At 43.1% G+C, this 17,061-nt stretch overlaps 1 protein-coding gene across 1 annotated transcript in view; it reads right to left on the bottom strand.

Moving 5' to 3' along the window:
* SEMA6D (semaphorin 6D) overlaps window positions 1-17,061 on the bottom strand; it is a 54,929-nt gene that overhangs the window by 14,408 nt on the left and 23,460 nt on the right. Inside the window, exon 2 of the mRNA XM_090270564.1 lies at window positions 293-455. Within this exon, the coding sequence (XP_090126690.1) occupies window positions 293-401 (109 nt within the window). The 5' untranslated portion in view covers window positions 402-455. The remainder of the gene's footprint in view (window positions 1-292; window positions 456-17,061) is intronic.

Here is a 17,061-nt window from a genome sequence, read left to right as displayed (position 1 = left end):
CTTCAGGTCTTGAATATAAATGAATAAGAGATGGTAAATGTCAGCAAATGGTCTTTTTCTTTTAACTGAAAATATATAACCTATATGTGGGGCTGCTTTAGAGAAGCACCCAACAAAACAGTCCCTTTCTCTCCAAACACAGTTGTGGATAAATTAATGTGCAAAACATTTTTAAGGCATATGTATGTGTGTGTGTGTGTGTAACTCTACTTCTAAAAATGAACATGCTTAGAAAAATAAAACCAGAAAAGCCTCCTTCTTAGAAAAGGAGAATCTTCTCTGGATTACTTACAGTGATAGTCAACAGTATTGAGGGGTTCATCATCTTCAGGAAAGCTGACTGCCCTCAACTGGGAGACCATGAGGAGCAGCATGCAGGCACAGAGCAGGAAGAACCTCATGGTGGGCCAAGGTCAGGTCAGAGCTGCCCCTCCTCAGGAATCCCACTTAGCTACCTAGAAAATAGAAACAGTTTGGAAAGACCTCTATGCTGTGATAAACCTGGTTTCTTATTTGTAATCAGCTCAGTTTTCGCCACCAGCTCTCTCCAGCGCCCTCCTCCCATCAGGAGGCCTGGCTGTGGTGAAGGAGGTATCTCTGAAAACACAGGCAAAAGATGGCAGTGGGCCAGTCCTGATTAAAGTGTCTGCTGAGCATAAGGAAGTTCTAGGCAAATTTGCAAGTGTTTTTGAGTTAACTGTATGTCATCACACCAAAATCCCCAGAACCACACACACAGAAATGCTGGCTGCTGACTTGGCAAGAAGATAGGCAATGTTGGGATTAGAATTTTAACTAAACTCCAATCTGCTTCCCTGCCCCCACTCCTGAAATACATCCAGCAGAGCTCGCCTCTGCCCCTCACAAAATGCCCAGGCTGCCTTGGAAATGTTAGAAGAGCTGAAGGTCCTGCTGCCCCTCATCTGATCTTTGCTTAAGGCATTGCCAAAGTCCCAGCATTACTTAAGCCTTAGCCCTAAATTCTCAAGTACAACAGTTCCCTAACCTTAGTAACAGCAACACGGAAGCAATGACATGAATGACCTTGAATCAGGGTGAAAGAGAATTAAAGGAATGAAATGATTTCATGATCAATCAATCAAGCAAAGCAGAGCAGGGATGAAGCAGCACAGCTGCCGCCAGACCACTGGGGACACGTCTACACTTTTACATAAAACCGTTTGGACGCAAACCAATGCCCTGAGTATGCCTGTCCTCTTAGCTTTATTGAACTTTAGAGCCATAGGGGGCCTTAGGGACCATCTAGTCCAACCTCCTCATTTTTCAGATGAGAAAACTAAGGGCTGAAAAAATGAAGGGACTCAATGAATTTCATGAAGCTATTTAGGGAAAGAGTGGAGTCCAGGCTCACATCACCTGAGTCCCCATCCAGGCTCGTTATCAAATTAGATGATGGGTTTTCGTCTTCAGAAATATAGCACTACAAAATATCTTTTTGGGTTAATGAATACATTCATTATCTTTATTAAAGTGGTGTTTCACAAGTGTATGCATACGTTAAATTTTATCAGATTGTACATTTACATATGTGTAGTATGTTCTATGTCAGTATCTCAACATAGTCTATAGCATTAATTATATAATATTCAGTGTAAAATTAATTTCTTAAAAAACCTTTAAATGCTATCCATTTATTAAAAAAATAAGAAAATTAGGGCCCTCCTGGGCCAACAGGGTGGGTATTTCTGTGACACTATAAATGCTCCATTTTGCAATAATACCACCCCTTCCTCAACCAAAATAGTCACTTACAACTGCTGTACCAAACAGTAAAACATTCAGGCTTATCTTCAGTTTCACGTATCTAAGAACTTTAGGGGAGAGGCTAAGAATCACTTCAAATTCTGGGGGAGTCCAACCACTCAATCAGGTACTTACTGTGCCGCTTTAGCTTCTAAATGTCAAACACACAGATGCACATGTACACTACGCAATGCTTCATTATTTCTCTGTCTCACTAAAGTAAAAGCCAAGTTTATGTGAGTTTTAGAAACCTAGCTTTACGAGAGAGAGATAGACAGAGAGGCAGAGGGACAGAGAGACAGAGAGAACAGTATTGCAATATCATTTTTCTTCACGGGTAAGAAATCCAGAAGGAAGTAGGTGGGATCTGGGGCAGCGTCATTCTGTACTCAGTTGAAGGAAGGTGGACTTTGCTGGCAGTCTGACTTGGACAGAACCCCATCACTTACTAGGTCATTGACCCAGCAAAGGTTCTTTAATCTTTCTCAGCATTAGTTGCTTTTCATTGTTATGTCTAGCATGTGGATAATACCATCTTCTCCACAGGATGAAAAAGAACTAATTGCGCGGCACATACAGATTCTGAGCAAAGTTAGTTCCCCTCACCCATTTCCTACCGGACACCATGCATGTGACCAAGTTGACCGTAACAGTCTGAGAAGGCTCTGGGAAATAGATGTCGTAAAATATTAAAGGTATTTGGCCTCACTTCTTTTTCAAAATGAATAGTTATTTTGAAATACTAAGTATTATTTTTCGAATAAATTTTACAACTTGAGCCCTTATCGCACATGGTAAAACAAGTAAGAAACAGAAATCAACATTCCTACCATCCTAACTCAACAACTACGATGACTTGGTTCTGGGCTTCTCACCACATGCACCTATTTTCCATCACGACAAGATGACCCCTTTCAACCCACCACTTCCCCTGAAGCAGTGTCTTCCTGTCTGGCTTTCCTACAGTGTCTTGCTTTTTATAAAGACCCTAGAAAGTTGAAGCAATGTGAAAATACAAAACTTTGCCCTAAAACCCAAATTCTGTTATGACATTAATCCCAAACTCCATTCTCTGGAAATAAAGTCATTGATGTTTTTGCAGGATATCAGGGGAAAAATTAAGAAACACTAATCAATCCTGAAGAAACTTAGAAATAACTGTGTGAAAACAAGAAGATAGTTTTGTGAATTTCTTTCCACCAGGACAGGTAAGTGAATGGTTCACATCACGTTGGCAGAGCCTTGATGCCACGGCAGCAGGGCAAGGAGCAGTCTCTCCAGGAAGAGTGTCTGTCACAGCTACCTGTGATTCCGGCACTGAGATGGAGGACGGACGCACTGCTGACTCACCGGCAGGCACCACGCTGCTGGCTGAGCTCTCATTTCCTATAACTCACCCACTGACATGGCAGAAGGCAATTTCTTCTCAGACCCCGCCTCCCGCCAGTCTCAGCCTCCAAAAATAAAGCCTCGCCACTAATTGCTTCCTGTCCCTGAAGATAGCCTTTTTTTTTTTTTTTTCAAGAATTACTTTTAGATTTGCCATAGAAATTATAAATGGAAGTATTCAATGTAAAATACATATCAAAGTAAGGCCGAGTGGGGCAAGGAAGGAGCTGGAAATACCTGAGCTAGAAGTACCAGTAAGGAGATTTATTTGCATGTAAACCCCCTCAGACTACATAGCTCTCGCCTTATTAAAGGAGCACCTCAGTATTCTAGGGTTCAGTAAAATCATGAAACTAGTTATGTTGAAAGAGGGCAGGACACAATGTTGGAAAAGAACATAGACCGTGGGGCTAGAATTATCCATGTTCAAACTTACTTGTGCCATTTACTTCCTGGCTCTGGGACTTTGTTTAAGTACACTTAGCCTCTTTAAGCTTCAGTTTCCTCAAGTATTAAACAGAAAGAATTACATTTTCTACCTCATAGGCTCTTCTAAGGATTAAATGAGATAATCTATATAAAACATCTAACATAGAACCTGGTCCACAGTAAGTTTCTAGGACATTTTTGTGAATATTATCACGACTACTGTTGTTATAGCTTATGGGGCAAAAATGCAAACATGAAAGAGGGGAGAAGAAATGTTGACTCTGTCATCTTGTACAACAGTTTGCAAACTGTTTCTGTGCCAGCATAACAATGCTCAGTGGATTAAGGCACAGCTTCAGAGGCATGGATGCTTCCAAGGAGGAGGAAGGAACCACTTTTGTATGTGTGAGCTCATAGTAAAGAACGTCACTAGACTATGTTATTCCTTTCAACCAGAGAACAGAGCTACCTCAGTATATTTTCTCATTTTTCATATTATATCAGCTTCTCCCATATATTCTTAATGTTAAAGCCAAATTATAATGAGGAAAGCTCTTCAAAGGAGTTAAGAGCCACCAAGATAGCCAGGGTTTGAATGGCAGGATCCTTGAGACAAGGGTGGCAGAAGGAAATGAGCCCCACACTCAGCACTTGATTTCACATTATAGGATTTGCTAATTCTTAAATTGTATACAGATGGAAAGGTAGTTATAAAGGGAAGCCAAAAGTCTGGCAGTGTAAAGCTTAGGACCCTCCAGGAGGAGCTCTAGTAAATGTCTAAAGGCTTTCATTTGGGCCTCTAAAGATCCATTCCCCAAGGAGAGGGGGCAATCATGAGACAGATCAAAGCTTACAAAAATTCCAACTTGTCTCTGCTAAGCTAAGTCCATTGGATAGATGCTATCTCCTCTTATGCTAGCTACTTGCACAAAAGATAAAGTGGTTCTTCTCTAGACAAAAATAGCATAAAGACTACAGTCTTTACATAAAATGCTCAATATTCAATCTGTAATTACTAGACATTCCAAGAATTAAGACTACTAAACAAAGAAAATAAAAATACACCCACAGATAAATCTGTGTTATTTGACATAGATTTTAAAAAGTGACTTTATTTTGTTCAAGAAAAAAGATAAGATGGAAAATTTACCAGAAAAATGGACTCTATTTTAAAAGAATTAAATGAAAATTATACAACTAAAAAAGACAATAACTAAAGCTTTTTAATAGACTTTTTAGCAATATGTTTCTTGTAGCTGAAGAAAGAATTTGTCAATTAGAATATGGGTTAATAGAAAATATCAGAAACACAGACAGCAAAAACGGTTGGAAAAAATAGATAAGGGAGTAAGAGACACACGGGATCTTGTGAAAAGATCTGACATACTGGAATCCCTGAGAGTGGAGAGGAAAAGAGAAAGAGGGAGAGGGAGAGGGGGACAGATATAGGGAGGGAGAGAGAGAGAGAGAGAGAGAGAGAGAGAGAGAGAGAGAGAGAGAGAGAGAGAAAACGATGGACAGAAGCACTATTTGACAAGATAATGCTGCATTTTATTTCAAAACTGACAAAAGACCATAAGTTACACATTCAAGAAATGATAAGAACATCTAAATACAAAGAATAACACACTTAAACACACCACAGTCAACATGCTAAACACAATAACAAAAAAGTTAAAAGCTGAAAGATATATTACCTTCAAAGAACAATACTGACAGCCGACTAATCAATAGAAACAATGGCATCCAGTAAACCATAGTGACATTTTTAAAGTGCTGGAAGAAAATAAATTTCCAGCCTAGAATCTATTACCAGTGAATATATTCTTCCAAAATGAAGGCAAAATAAAGATGTGTTAGAGAAACAAAAACTGAGAGATCTGTTGTTAGCAGACCCAAACTAAGAGAAACACTAAATGGGATTCTTTAAGCAGGAGCATGAATAGGGTTGGTTAATGCAAGTTCTTTTTATGGTTACAGGGCAGTGGCCACATCTGATATTAACAAATCCCAGATAGATAAATTGGTATACAATCTTTGCCTCCCTGAAACCTATGTCAATTCAAAGGAAATGAGAATTCAGAAATGGAGTAAGCTGACTTCATCCTCAGGCCAAAGAACTCAGAAGATACCTTGCTGCTTGGAAAGCTCTCCCCTGGCTCTCTGGAGAGGCCACTTCTCATAGTCCACCTACCTCGAGACCTTGGGCTTGATGATCTTACAAAAAAAAAATCTTTACTTAGTTGAGGATCTGCCTCCTTTCCTCTCTTTTAGTTGATAACTTCCCAGTCACTTTCTTTAAGAAAGACATTGCAAAGACTTTAGTAGGCCCATGGTTCCAGTCTGGGACTTGCTACCAGCTACAGCTCCTTTACCTCAGAAATCATAAAATCAAGCGTTATATGCTTTGCTGCCCATCTCTTGTTTTTCCAGCCTGCTTGTCTGACCACTTTTACCATGACAGCTTGGCCTTCTCATCAGGACCTTCTGTCCTACTAATTGCTCCCCCTTCTTCCAATTTAATACCTTCCCAAATCTTAACAATTTTACACATCTTACATGTAACAGTTCATGGTCCCTCATTTCAATAATACATTTGACTAAACTCTAGATTCCCTCCTCTTTTGTCTCTGCATCAGCCTTTCTTGCGAAGTTCTTCCCCTGAATGAACTTGGCCATTTACCATCCGCATAGGTCCTAGTGCAGCTGAGCCCCCATAAAGGAAACCACACTCTGGGGCAATTTGGTAGTAACATCACAGAATTCCTGGTCACCAATAGAGCAGGCACTCTATAATTCTGTGAGAAAGCCTATGTTTCTCTACTAGATTTGCTCACTCCCCAAATCAGTAAGCTTAATTTTTTTCTGTTTTCCTCAAGGCCCTCATCAGTTCTCTCTCCTTACTCCACTGCAATTTTCCCTTCTGCCCCCTCCCCCCCACCCCCAGCTACTTCACATAGAAAATAAAAGCTATAGACAGGAACTTCCTCCATACCCCCTTCCCATACCAAATATATCAACTTATCTGCATCCTCATCTAAATTTTCCTCCTTCTCTCCTGTTTTAAGAGGAGCTTTCATTCCCCAACTCTTCTCTATGTGTTTAAACCCAACCCCTTCTTGTCTTTCCTGAAAAAGAAAAATATTGATATTTTTCTCTCTCTAAATATTCTATAACTTTGTATTAATTAAGTACTATACAACGGCACTTAAATTTGGCAAGTCTTTCTCAACTAAAAAAAAAGGGGGGGGGGCTGTAAGAAGCTCCAGGAGCCAGATCCTCCTGCAGCCACCCCCGATCTCCTCCTTCCATTCACAAACACTGAAGAACAGCTTTTACTCTCAATGGTTGCCACTGCCTCACCTCCTACTCGTTCTTCTACTTCCTCCATTTGGCTCCTCTCTCAATAAGGCCTTTCAGCCAAGTCATTGATGGCTTCCCGCTAACTAAATTAAACAGTCTTGTCTCATGTAATTGCTCAGCAGCTCCAGAAACAGTTGCATGTCCACAGCTTTTTAAAACCCTTTTTTCCTTGCCTTCTCTTACATCATATCCTTCTGCCCCTTTTCCTATCTTCCTGCTTGTCCCTTGTTTGCCTTCTATTCATCTTCTAGATGAAGCAAGAATTATGCTTTTAGAATGTGTCATCATATAACCTCATAATCCTTGAGTAACTTCCTGGAGCTCTTAGGAGAAAGCCTAGGTATCTGTAACGTGGCCTTACGTGTTCTGGTTCCTGTCTCCCTCTCCAGCCTTCATTTGTGCTTCTAGCACGCTGGCTCCGCATCTGGCCCTGGAACGTGTCATGCCACCTACTCCTACCACGCTGCTGCTTCTACTCTCCTTCGGGGTGGCCCTTCTTCTACTCTCCTTCGGGGTGGCCCTTCTCTCCCATCCTTGACCTGGTTAAGTCTTCCTAATTTTTCAGAGCCTAGGGAACCTTCTTTTAAGTCCCTTGGGGCAAGCATGTCTCACAGTTGTCAATTCTTGAGACACGGTGAATGAGCAGCGAAGGAAGGAATAATCCAAAGAACTAGTCATGTGCCCTGAATTACCAAAGTTCTGCTGAATTTCTCAGGGCAAGATTAGCATTTTGGACTCTTGTCTAAGTTAGATTTCTTTAATACTGTTAAATAAACAACAAGAAAAGAGGGCAGTAGACGCACAGAGAGTGGACACCCTATTCCCAGACAGCATTCATTTTCTTAGTTGAGAGCGCTATGAAGGACAGGAGACAATGGGGGTACCACTAGATCACGCAGTATGAGGGGTACCATTCTTCCTATAGCCCATGACATTCCAGGGTGCATAATTCGTACGTAGTTGATGGGAACAACAGCTCCTGTAATTACAAGACTCACAGGTCCACCACCCAACAGCCCCATGTGATCAAATGGAAAAGGAGCAAGCGACAGGTTTAGGTAGATTGAAAAAAGAGCAAAGAGAAGCAAGTTAATTGCTATTCCTTGGAGCCTTACAAGAGAGAAGGTTGTAACTGAAGGTCGGTATGAAAGAGAGGTTTATATATATACATACAGTATTCACATGTCTAAATTCTAGGCAGTATGTTCTCTGTAAGGCTGTGGGTTTTAATCAGTATTCACATGTCTAAATTCTAAGCAGTATGTTCTCTGTAAGGCTGTGGGTTTTAATCAGTGCTCAACCTCAGTATTTAATCAGAATGGTGTGACGACAGGGTGGCAGCATAACCTTTGGTGTATAAGAAGGTGAAAAAGGGTGAGGGACCACCACCGGATACACATGGGTTCCAGGAAGCTCATAAGCGAAGCTGAGGCAAGGGCCCTTCTGAGCCGTGTGGACAGCTACTTACATCCAGGCTCACCAAGTGACTCAGCCGATGAGGTCTCCTGGGAGAGCACTGGCTCTCTCCTTTAAGGAATCTCTGTTGCCACCCCAGACCAACCCCACGCCATCCTGTCCTGCACACAGGCTTGGGGACCAGTTGCCATGAATGAACAAATACACCCTCCCTTACTCTGGACCAGGACAAAGTGGCTAAACAGCCCTTAACTCTGAGATCCTTCCCCACTCTGGGAACTTGGGTGCTCAGGTGAGACAGACACTTTCAGCACTGCTGTATATTAATGACACTTTCTAATTAACCACATAAAACTTTGCCCCGTGGCATGTTGGGGAAATGGCAGCAGCTCTCTGACTCCCACTCCACGGGGCCGAGGAGCTGCGGGCACATCAGACCATGGAAGGACATGCACACTGAAGGGACAGGGGGACCATCCTGGAGGCCTGGGGACTCAGAACCATGAATAGCTCTCAAGGATTCTTCTCCACCCAGTGATAATGATAGCAGGAGAGGAAAGGTGCCAGGAGGTCTGGTGTCATGCGTTTGCTGTGTGACCATAGGCAGGTCACTTCACTTTTCTGGCTTCAGTTTCTTCACGTACTAAAAAGTGGGTAAGTTGAAAGTGAGGGAACACTTTTTTCACTAGGACTCCACGATCCCTTCTGAGGGCTGGAAGGGAGAATCCTCCTTCCCTTGCCTACTCGGATAAACGTCCTGTGGAATCCCTGCTGCTTCTTAGGTTCTCTCTCCTCTGCCTCTGTTTCAGCATCTCCAGTGGCCGCAAAACAGTGTTTCCCCTGTTTGCGAGGCTGCATCCATTACCACTGTCTCCCACCAACTTCCCCAGCTTCTTTGAGTCTGAGCTCATTGTCTCCATTTTCTCATTAAAAAAAAAAAAAAAAAATTAACCCATGTCAGTCTAACTTCTGCTCTTGCCCCAAAACATCTAAATGCCAAAACCAATGAGTCCTCATTTTAAATCTTCTTTCATTTCCCTGAGGAGTTTAATCATGTTGGTTCCTCCATCAGATCTTGAAACTCTACCTTTGATTTTCATAGTTTTATCTTTCTAGCTATTCCTTTGCAGCCGCCCAAATGCACATACCCTCATGTGGTTCATCCTGGCTGTTTTGAGTTCTACCCAACATTACACCCACCTTCTCCACTACCGCCAATGAACTGAAGAACCCCCGTCCCCGATGTCCAGCGCAGACCACATCCTTCAGTTCCACATTTAGCTGTCTAACTCTCTGCTAGATATTTTGACTTCATTAAAATATAAGCAATTTAAATTTGGTACGTGCAAAACTGGATTTAAGATACTTCGCCTTGACTTGTTCTCCTGCTAAATTCCTCAGAGAGCACAGGCTCTGAGCTCAGAGTACCAGGGTTCAAATTCACACTCGCCCACCTACCAGGCATTGAGCCTTGGACATGCCTGTTACTTCACTTCTTAAAGTCTCAAGTTTTCCTGACTAACATGAAGATAATTATAGCACTAATATTATTATGATTTTTCAATGAAGCAGTCTATGTAAATCATGCAGCTAAGCCCTTTGCACCTGGTAAGGATCCAATAATTACAGCCCTTATTAATATTGTTGTTGAAGTTTTTGATATCCTACTTACAGTCCCATAAGCCTTAAGCCTAGTGTCATCCTAGATCTCTCCCCTTCCATTACCCTCTCTTTCCAAACTGTCTGTACGTCCTATTGATTCTTTCCTGTCATTGTCCTAGGGTCCGCTCTGAACTGGTTTCTGCTTTCCTAGACTTCTACCTCATTCTCCACAAAGCCACCAGAATGACCTTTCCAAAGCACAAATAGTATCATGTTACTTCCCTGTCTAAAAACAGTTTCATGGTTCCCTAAGACCTTATTACAAAGTTCAAATTCGTTTCCAAGATTTGCAAGGTCTTCCACAATCTGATCCTGGCCAGCTTCTGTTTCAGCAACCAACGGTTCCCCACCTTCATCTCAAAGCGGTGTCTTCCTTATACACTATTCCCTCTACAATATGCCCTTCCTGGAGGTTGTCTGCTCACCAGCTCAAAATGCCCCTGGACTTCTCCCCTCTCCCATTCTTCCTCCTACCCCAAATCCCTCTTCCTCAGCCACAACGCTCTCCTCAGGAGGGTTGATCATACTATGATACCATGTAAATACTTCTATTACGGAACTTACCACTTCCTAGTGATGTTACTTATTCTCACATTTGCTCTATCAAACTAGGCTGCTTGAGGAAGGGAGTACATCTTACCTGTCCTCTTTATCTCCAGCACCAGACACAGGACCTAGCAACTCGGAGGTTCTTAGTCAGTATTTCATGAATAGAGGAAGAAATAAGGAAAGGAAGTAGCACATGTGACCAGACTCGGTCAAGGCACAGGCTCCACATCATGAGTACCCCTCCACTAGCGCCCCAAGCACCGAGTCTTGAGTCTCCCACTGTTTTCCTACAGTGCTGGCACACGGTTCTCATGGGCTCTCAGTCCATGAGTTTCCAGGTGCTGCAAAGCCAAGTAGTTCTTACAACCAGCAAGAGATGCCTCTGTTCACACCGACCCATCATTAACAAAGTGCTCTTCGATGCAAAGAGATGGGCAAAGGAGTAAGTGATTTCTGTCACCTCCCAGAACAAAGGAAGTAAAGCCATTCCTGAGATTTCCGGAGCAGGACATATGGGGCTGGAAGAGAAAGAAGCCTACTTGACACTCCACGACCCAGCAAACAAAAATAAGATAAAAATCAGCTTGCCTAATGACTGGCTGATCTTGGGGATTCTGCAATGCGAGATTTTTTTCTTTGGCTGATAGTCCTGTTTCTAGTTATAAAGTAAGTATGTTAGAGTATATATAAACCAGAAATCAGTATGAATACATTTACATGATCTTTTTCTTGCAGCTAATTCTGATAGAAGAGAAAAGAAAGGTGGCAGTAGCTACCATGGAAGGGAGAAAAGGGCGTGCTGTGGGGTCCAGAGCCTATTGTGTTCGTTAGTAATGCCTTGTTTTTCTAACCAACGTTTTCCTAGAAGTTAGGTCAGTTGTGTTTATTTTAATTATATTTTACATGCATGAGGAAAGCTGGCTATTTAAAGGAGTTTCCTGAAAAATTAAAGCAGCTCTTATTTTAATTTTCACTTTAAGTCTGAATTTTCAACGCTTCTGGTCAAATATTAATAATTCAAAGAGGAATTGAACTTAAGAGGAATCGGGCAGGAAGGGACACGAAAGAGGATCTAACTTGTCTTTGCCAAATTCTGAGCAAATCTGAACAGGGATTCCAGAATTTGACCTCTGGTCAGCACCATGGCTCTAGGGAGCAAAATTCTAGTGACAACCTGCCTACAAGTTTTTGCCTGTCCTCCCTTACTCAAATCAGGTAACATGTTAAAGCTAAACCGTCCTATGAATAGTCTTCATTTAAAATGAAAATAACTCAAAAGACTAATGAGTTCTGTCTCTAAGCAGAGAGACTCTGCTATCCAGGCAGATGACAAAACACATTAACTTTTTAAAAAATAAAAATGAGGACTTGCTTTGTGAAAATATAAAACATAGGAACCTTCCACAATCACAAAAGGAAAACAATAGATAGAAGATGGCTATGGCAGAAGTGAGAACAACTATGTGTCATTTTTCAGGGAGGGCCATTGGGCTTTCAAGGCTAACTAGTAATCAGAGAAATTAAAAGCCTTTTCCTTTGTTTTCTCCTCTATATACAGTAGTCGTCCCAGCCGGGCGGGGCTGCTGCCCTTCAGTCTGCAGGAAAGGAACCATCCCAGACAAAGGAAGGGCTCAGGGTTCCAAGGGAAGCATGAGAAGCCAAAGGACTCAGCCTGTCTTTGGAACATCGGCTTATTCTACCAGATGACCCGCTGGGACTGCCATATGGCCTGCGCGTGACATTCTGTTCGGGATAATAGGGCCTGGGTCCCTGCCTGGTTCTGCCCTCGGGCAGGGATCACAGAAGTAGAGCACGTTTGTTCTGATGCCACTGGCTCGTTTGAGGCCCCCACTGTGGAGCCACAGCTTTCAGCATCCTCCTTGGTGTCTTTTTCAGGTTTTCAAGGAACATGACTGAGGACGGGTGCCTGCTGCTATTTCTGGGAGAGAAGAAGATATATTAAGGGGCTTAGGATCCCAGAGTGGTTAAGCCAGCGCAGAACCCAGACGTCATGAGTGCAGTGATCTATGTTTATCATCACTGCCGACGACAAGAACTTGCTCTACGTGAAGAAGCTCATGTCTGCATGTCTCATATTCTGCAAATCACCTCACCAGAGGTTCCCAGGTGACGCCATGGTTTAAAACAGTGTATGTAGGGTTCACAGAAGGGTTAAACAACTTTAAGAAAGAAATGGTCTTTAAAAAAATTTTTAAAGCCAAGAAGTCCTGGTCCAAGTCCTATGGTTTTCGGTTGCCAAAAATATGGCCTTTGCATTTGCCCTCTGCATTTGAAAACATAGTATCAGTTGTTTGTCTATAGGAAATGTGGAGAATCATTACTAATTGCTTCAAAGGATCTAAAGCATTATCATTATCCATGTTCCCTTAGAAAATTCAGTTGACTTGTTTTTAAAAACATACTTTCTGGGTGAAGAGGACGTGGTACTCTACTATTGTTACAATTCCCTATGAGAGAGAGAGAGAGAGAGAGAGAGAGAGAGAGAGAGAGAGAGAGAGACAGAGAGAGAGAGAGAGACAGAGAGAGAGAGAGAGACAGAGAGAGAGAGAGAGACAGAGAGAGACAGAGAGAGACAGAGAGAGAGAGAGAATATGTGTATGCATTTTGTCCTATTGATGGAAATAAGATCCCAGGGAGTTAGGTTCAGCCCCACAGCCCTGGAATAAACATGAAGCTATAACCACGAGTGAGAAAAGTAACCCAGGTGAATTTTATGGACAGTAAAAGCTCTCAGAGGGCCCAAACTGGACCTGAGTCAGTTCAAGGTGACTCACCTGTTGACCTTTGTCTGGGCTCTGTATCTGATATCTGTGAGCTTTCTAAACCTCTGGGTCCAAAAAAGGGAGGTTAGGTAAGTTGGTGTCAGTTGCTGATTTTTCTGAACTGACTCAACACCCAGAGGGTATAAGAAACAGCGGGCCCTTCCTTCCATGAGGGGTGGAGTCTGACTGGAGGCCAAGCAGTGGAGTACGTGGTCACAAACATGAATTCTGGGGCCTGAATGCCTAGGTAGGAATTCTGGCTCTTCCTCTGAACTAGCTACCATCCTGCCTCTGAATCTGTAATCACACAATGGATTTGTGGAGACAAAAATAAAAACTAGGCTCCACAGTGACATTCAGAAGCAACCTTACAAATATGAAGCCCCAGCGGGAGCAGGGAACATCGTTCAGATGATGATTCTCTCAGCGCCCCATGTTCTGGGTATATGCATTCAGTTAATTCCAAAACAAACCAGCTTCTGCCTCTCTGCCTTTGCGTGTGCTGTGCTCAGCACCTGGAATGCCCTTTCCTCATTCTGTACCTGCCCTTGGGCAAGCAGATTAACTGCTCTGTACCTCAGTTTCCCTGTAAACTGGGGATAACACTAGCTGCTTTCTCACAGAGTTGCTGTGGGGATTAAATTAGTTGAAGAGTATACCAGGATCCCTGGCACATGTTATGTGATCAGGTGAGTACCAGGAAATCTGTTCAAGGCTAAAGGCATTGAAGGTGAATTGTGTGGTTCTAATATTATTGCTGGAGATATTATGCTTCAAACATCATATAACCCTTATCTACATTTATTCTTGCCCCACTTTATGAATAATCCCAGGGAGATGTTAATCTTTCCCCAGAGAGCAAACACACCTGGAGATAATAGCCAGTTAAGAAATCTGGATTCTACCCTTGACTCAGCTTCTGAGAAGCCGAGAGGCCACGAGAAAGCCAATGCACCTCCTCCAGCTTCAGTTTCCTCATCTATGCAATGAGAGGTTGGGCTAGAATCTCAATAATCTCTCAGGCCCCCTCCAAGTCATTAGATTTTATGATTCTGAACTTGGTGTCTGGGTCACAAACTGTTCTCTACCAAGAGTAAAATGACTCTCAATTTACACGTCTAAAATGTTCCTACAGCATTGGTGTTGCCTAGGATACAGGGTTCATGTGCTCCCTCTGAACCGCCAGACAGGAGAGGACCACAATCTAGCCTCTGATCTATAACCACAAATGGGCTGACACGTTAAACACCAAATGAGTCTCTGCTGGCACTTATGAACATGGATTTGGCATTCTCATGGTGTCCCAGATGGGATGGCAGAAGATGCATTTTTTCCCCTCATAATCATGTGGCCTTGGGAAATTCTGCCTTTAGGTGTTGCCTCTTCTAGTTTCCCTGGACCTGGGGGTAAAGTGTGCTTGTGGGAAGCTCAGGTCACTTATACCCAGGACCTCTTGGTTTCTTAGCCTTCCCCAAAGTACTCTGTAGCTGATGGAAGTATTTCATTAACTTCTTGTGAGTGAGGGTGCAAATCAGGGACTCCCAGGTCTCAGCGATGTTCATTGTAGGCCAGTGACTGGGCAACGAGCTTTCCCTTCTATAGCACCTTGTGCTTTCCAAAGCAAATATGCCTCATCTGTTTTGGTCCTTAAAGGTTTGGGGTAGAAATTATTGTCTCTACTGAACTTCATGTCAGTTTCATGAAGACAGAAGTTAATGTTGGTTCTACAGTATTCTCTTCTCCATCTTTATAAACCACCATGGTTTTTGGTAACTGGCATCTACTTAGAGAATGTCGGCTGAGTTAGTCAATGAATCTCCATTGTGCAAAAGAAGAGTTAAAGAACTGCTTGAGGTTAGGCTGTTAATAAGAGGCTTTTGGAATATCTGTCTCCAGGTCTACTGCTCTATCATCTCAGTGGCTAATCTCAGAGAGGCTCAAAGTGGATTTGTGCAGACAAAAACAATAAAAACTAGGTTCCACAGTGACATTCAGAAGCGATCCTATGCATATGAGGCCCAAGCGGGAGCAGAGGACAGCTTTGGATGAGGCTTCTGTTCTGGGTGTATGGATGCACCTAATTCCACAACAAACCGGCTTCTCCTGCCTTTGCATGTGCTGCGCCCAGCATGTGGAATGCCCTTCTGGTCCTTCCCTCTTCCCTCACACGGCCAACTCCTAATCAGAAACCACTTCCCACCAGGCTTTTCCCTGTTTTCCTCCTTCTGCCACCAAAATCTGGGCTCATTTTTATCAGAGCATGTACCAAACAATATTACATTTCCTTACTTTGTCCACTTCCTCCCCCGCCCCCCACCAAGCCCCACACCATGAGTCTCTTGAGTGCAGAGACTATGTCATAAATAAATTCCTCTAAAAGTGGTTGGTACACAGGGTCTTAACAGTTGTTTGTTGAATGAGTTGTTACATGCAACCCTGTAGCTTACCAAGAAAAAGAAAAAGTTGAAAATCTCCAAAGAGCACTTTTTCTGCTGAGAGTGAAGTGCTAGTGACAAGCCACCCATGTCTGTAGCAGGGAACACAAACACATGCCACCTCGAGATTATGCTGCAGGATGTGGGGAAGGCATTCACCTTACAGCTGCTGATCTGACCACAGTAAGGCCTGGGCTCCTGCGGATCTTGCAGCCGCTGAGATGGGCATAGAGGGTGGTCAATGCCCCGGGCTCTGGCCCACTTCCTATAATGACCAGGGCCTTGGACATGGGGTCACAAATTCTATCCTAGTCACTGGAAGCATCCTGGGGAGGTATAGAAAAGTATTGCTTTAGGTATACAAACAGGTTGAACACTAATAAAATTAGCTTTATTACCTTTGGAGGGAAAGGTGTGGCTGGCTTTCCTTTCTCCACCTACCCTACCTACAGACTGTGGCTTCTTGATAAAAGGAAAGGATTATAAAACCAGGGAAGGTAGAGGGTTTGGGGTCTTTTGTAAAAAGGGTACAGGGAAAAAGTGGGGTCACTACCAAAGTAAGAATTCCTTTATAAGGATTTGGAGAAGAAACACAGAAGCACCTCTGGGTTTCTTCCCTTGGTTATGTTCTATACTGAGCTGGGGAGAGAGGAGAGCTGCCTCTTCGTGTTGCCCATGCTGAAGGTTCCAGAGTGTTTTCAAAGTGTCAGAACTCAAGGAGGAGCAGCCGTTAACAGAGATACCATCTCCAATCCAATGGGTGTTGGTGGGGGGGAGGGGAGGCACTACTTTCAGATGTACTCTAATCAGAAGTTTCCAGGCCCTAAGTTCTGTCTCAGGTCAACTAGTTACAACTTCTCCGCCTACTTGTCTTTCTATAGCATCCAACCTGCCCAAGGACAGGAAGAAATAGAGGCCGCTGAGAAGGATGGAAGGGATTCCGCAGCACGGGCATCTGTAGCCCTCCACACACTGTCACTTTTGAGGTGAGGTGAGATGAGGGAGCATCGCTGCCGACTACCTCACTGTGGTTTTTTAAAGGGACAAGTGAGAAAATGTAAATAAAAATACTTTGTAAACTGTAAAGGTGCTATACAAGTGTGAAGATGTAGTATTATTATCAGTGCTTTCTTTAGTCGCAGCTTGCATCAGCACGGCATACTGATTTTGCTTATGCTTGGGCCCATGTTTACCTTCCTAGTTCTATGGAAGCAGGTGGTCTTCAAGTCTTGGCCCCGCGCAGCCTCCTGCCTTGGGCTCCTGCTGTTCTC

The sequence above is a fragment of the Furipterus horrens genome, unplaced genomic scaffold, assembly GCF_987537825.1.
Source record: "Furipterus horrens unplaced genomic scaffold, mFurHor1.1.pri manual_scaffold_3, whole genome shotgun sequence".
NCBI classification, from domain to species: Eukaryota; Metazoa; Chordata; class Mammalia; order Chiroptera; family Furipteridae; genus Furipterus; species Furipterus horrens.
This window is presented reverse-complemented; position numbering and strand designations above follow the sequence as displayed.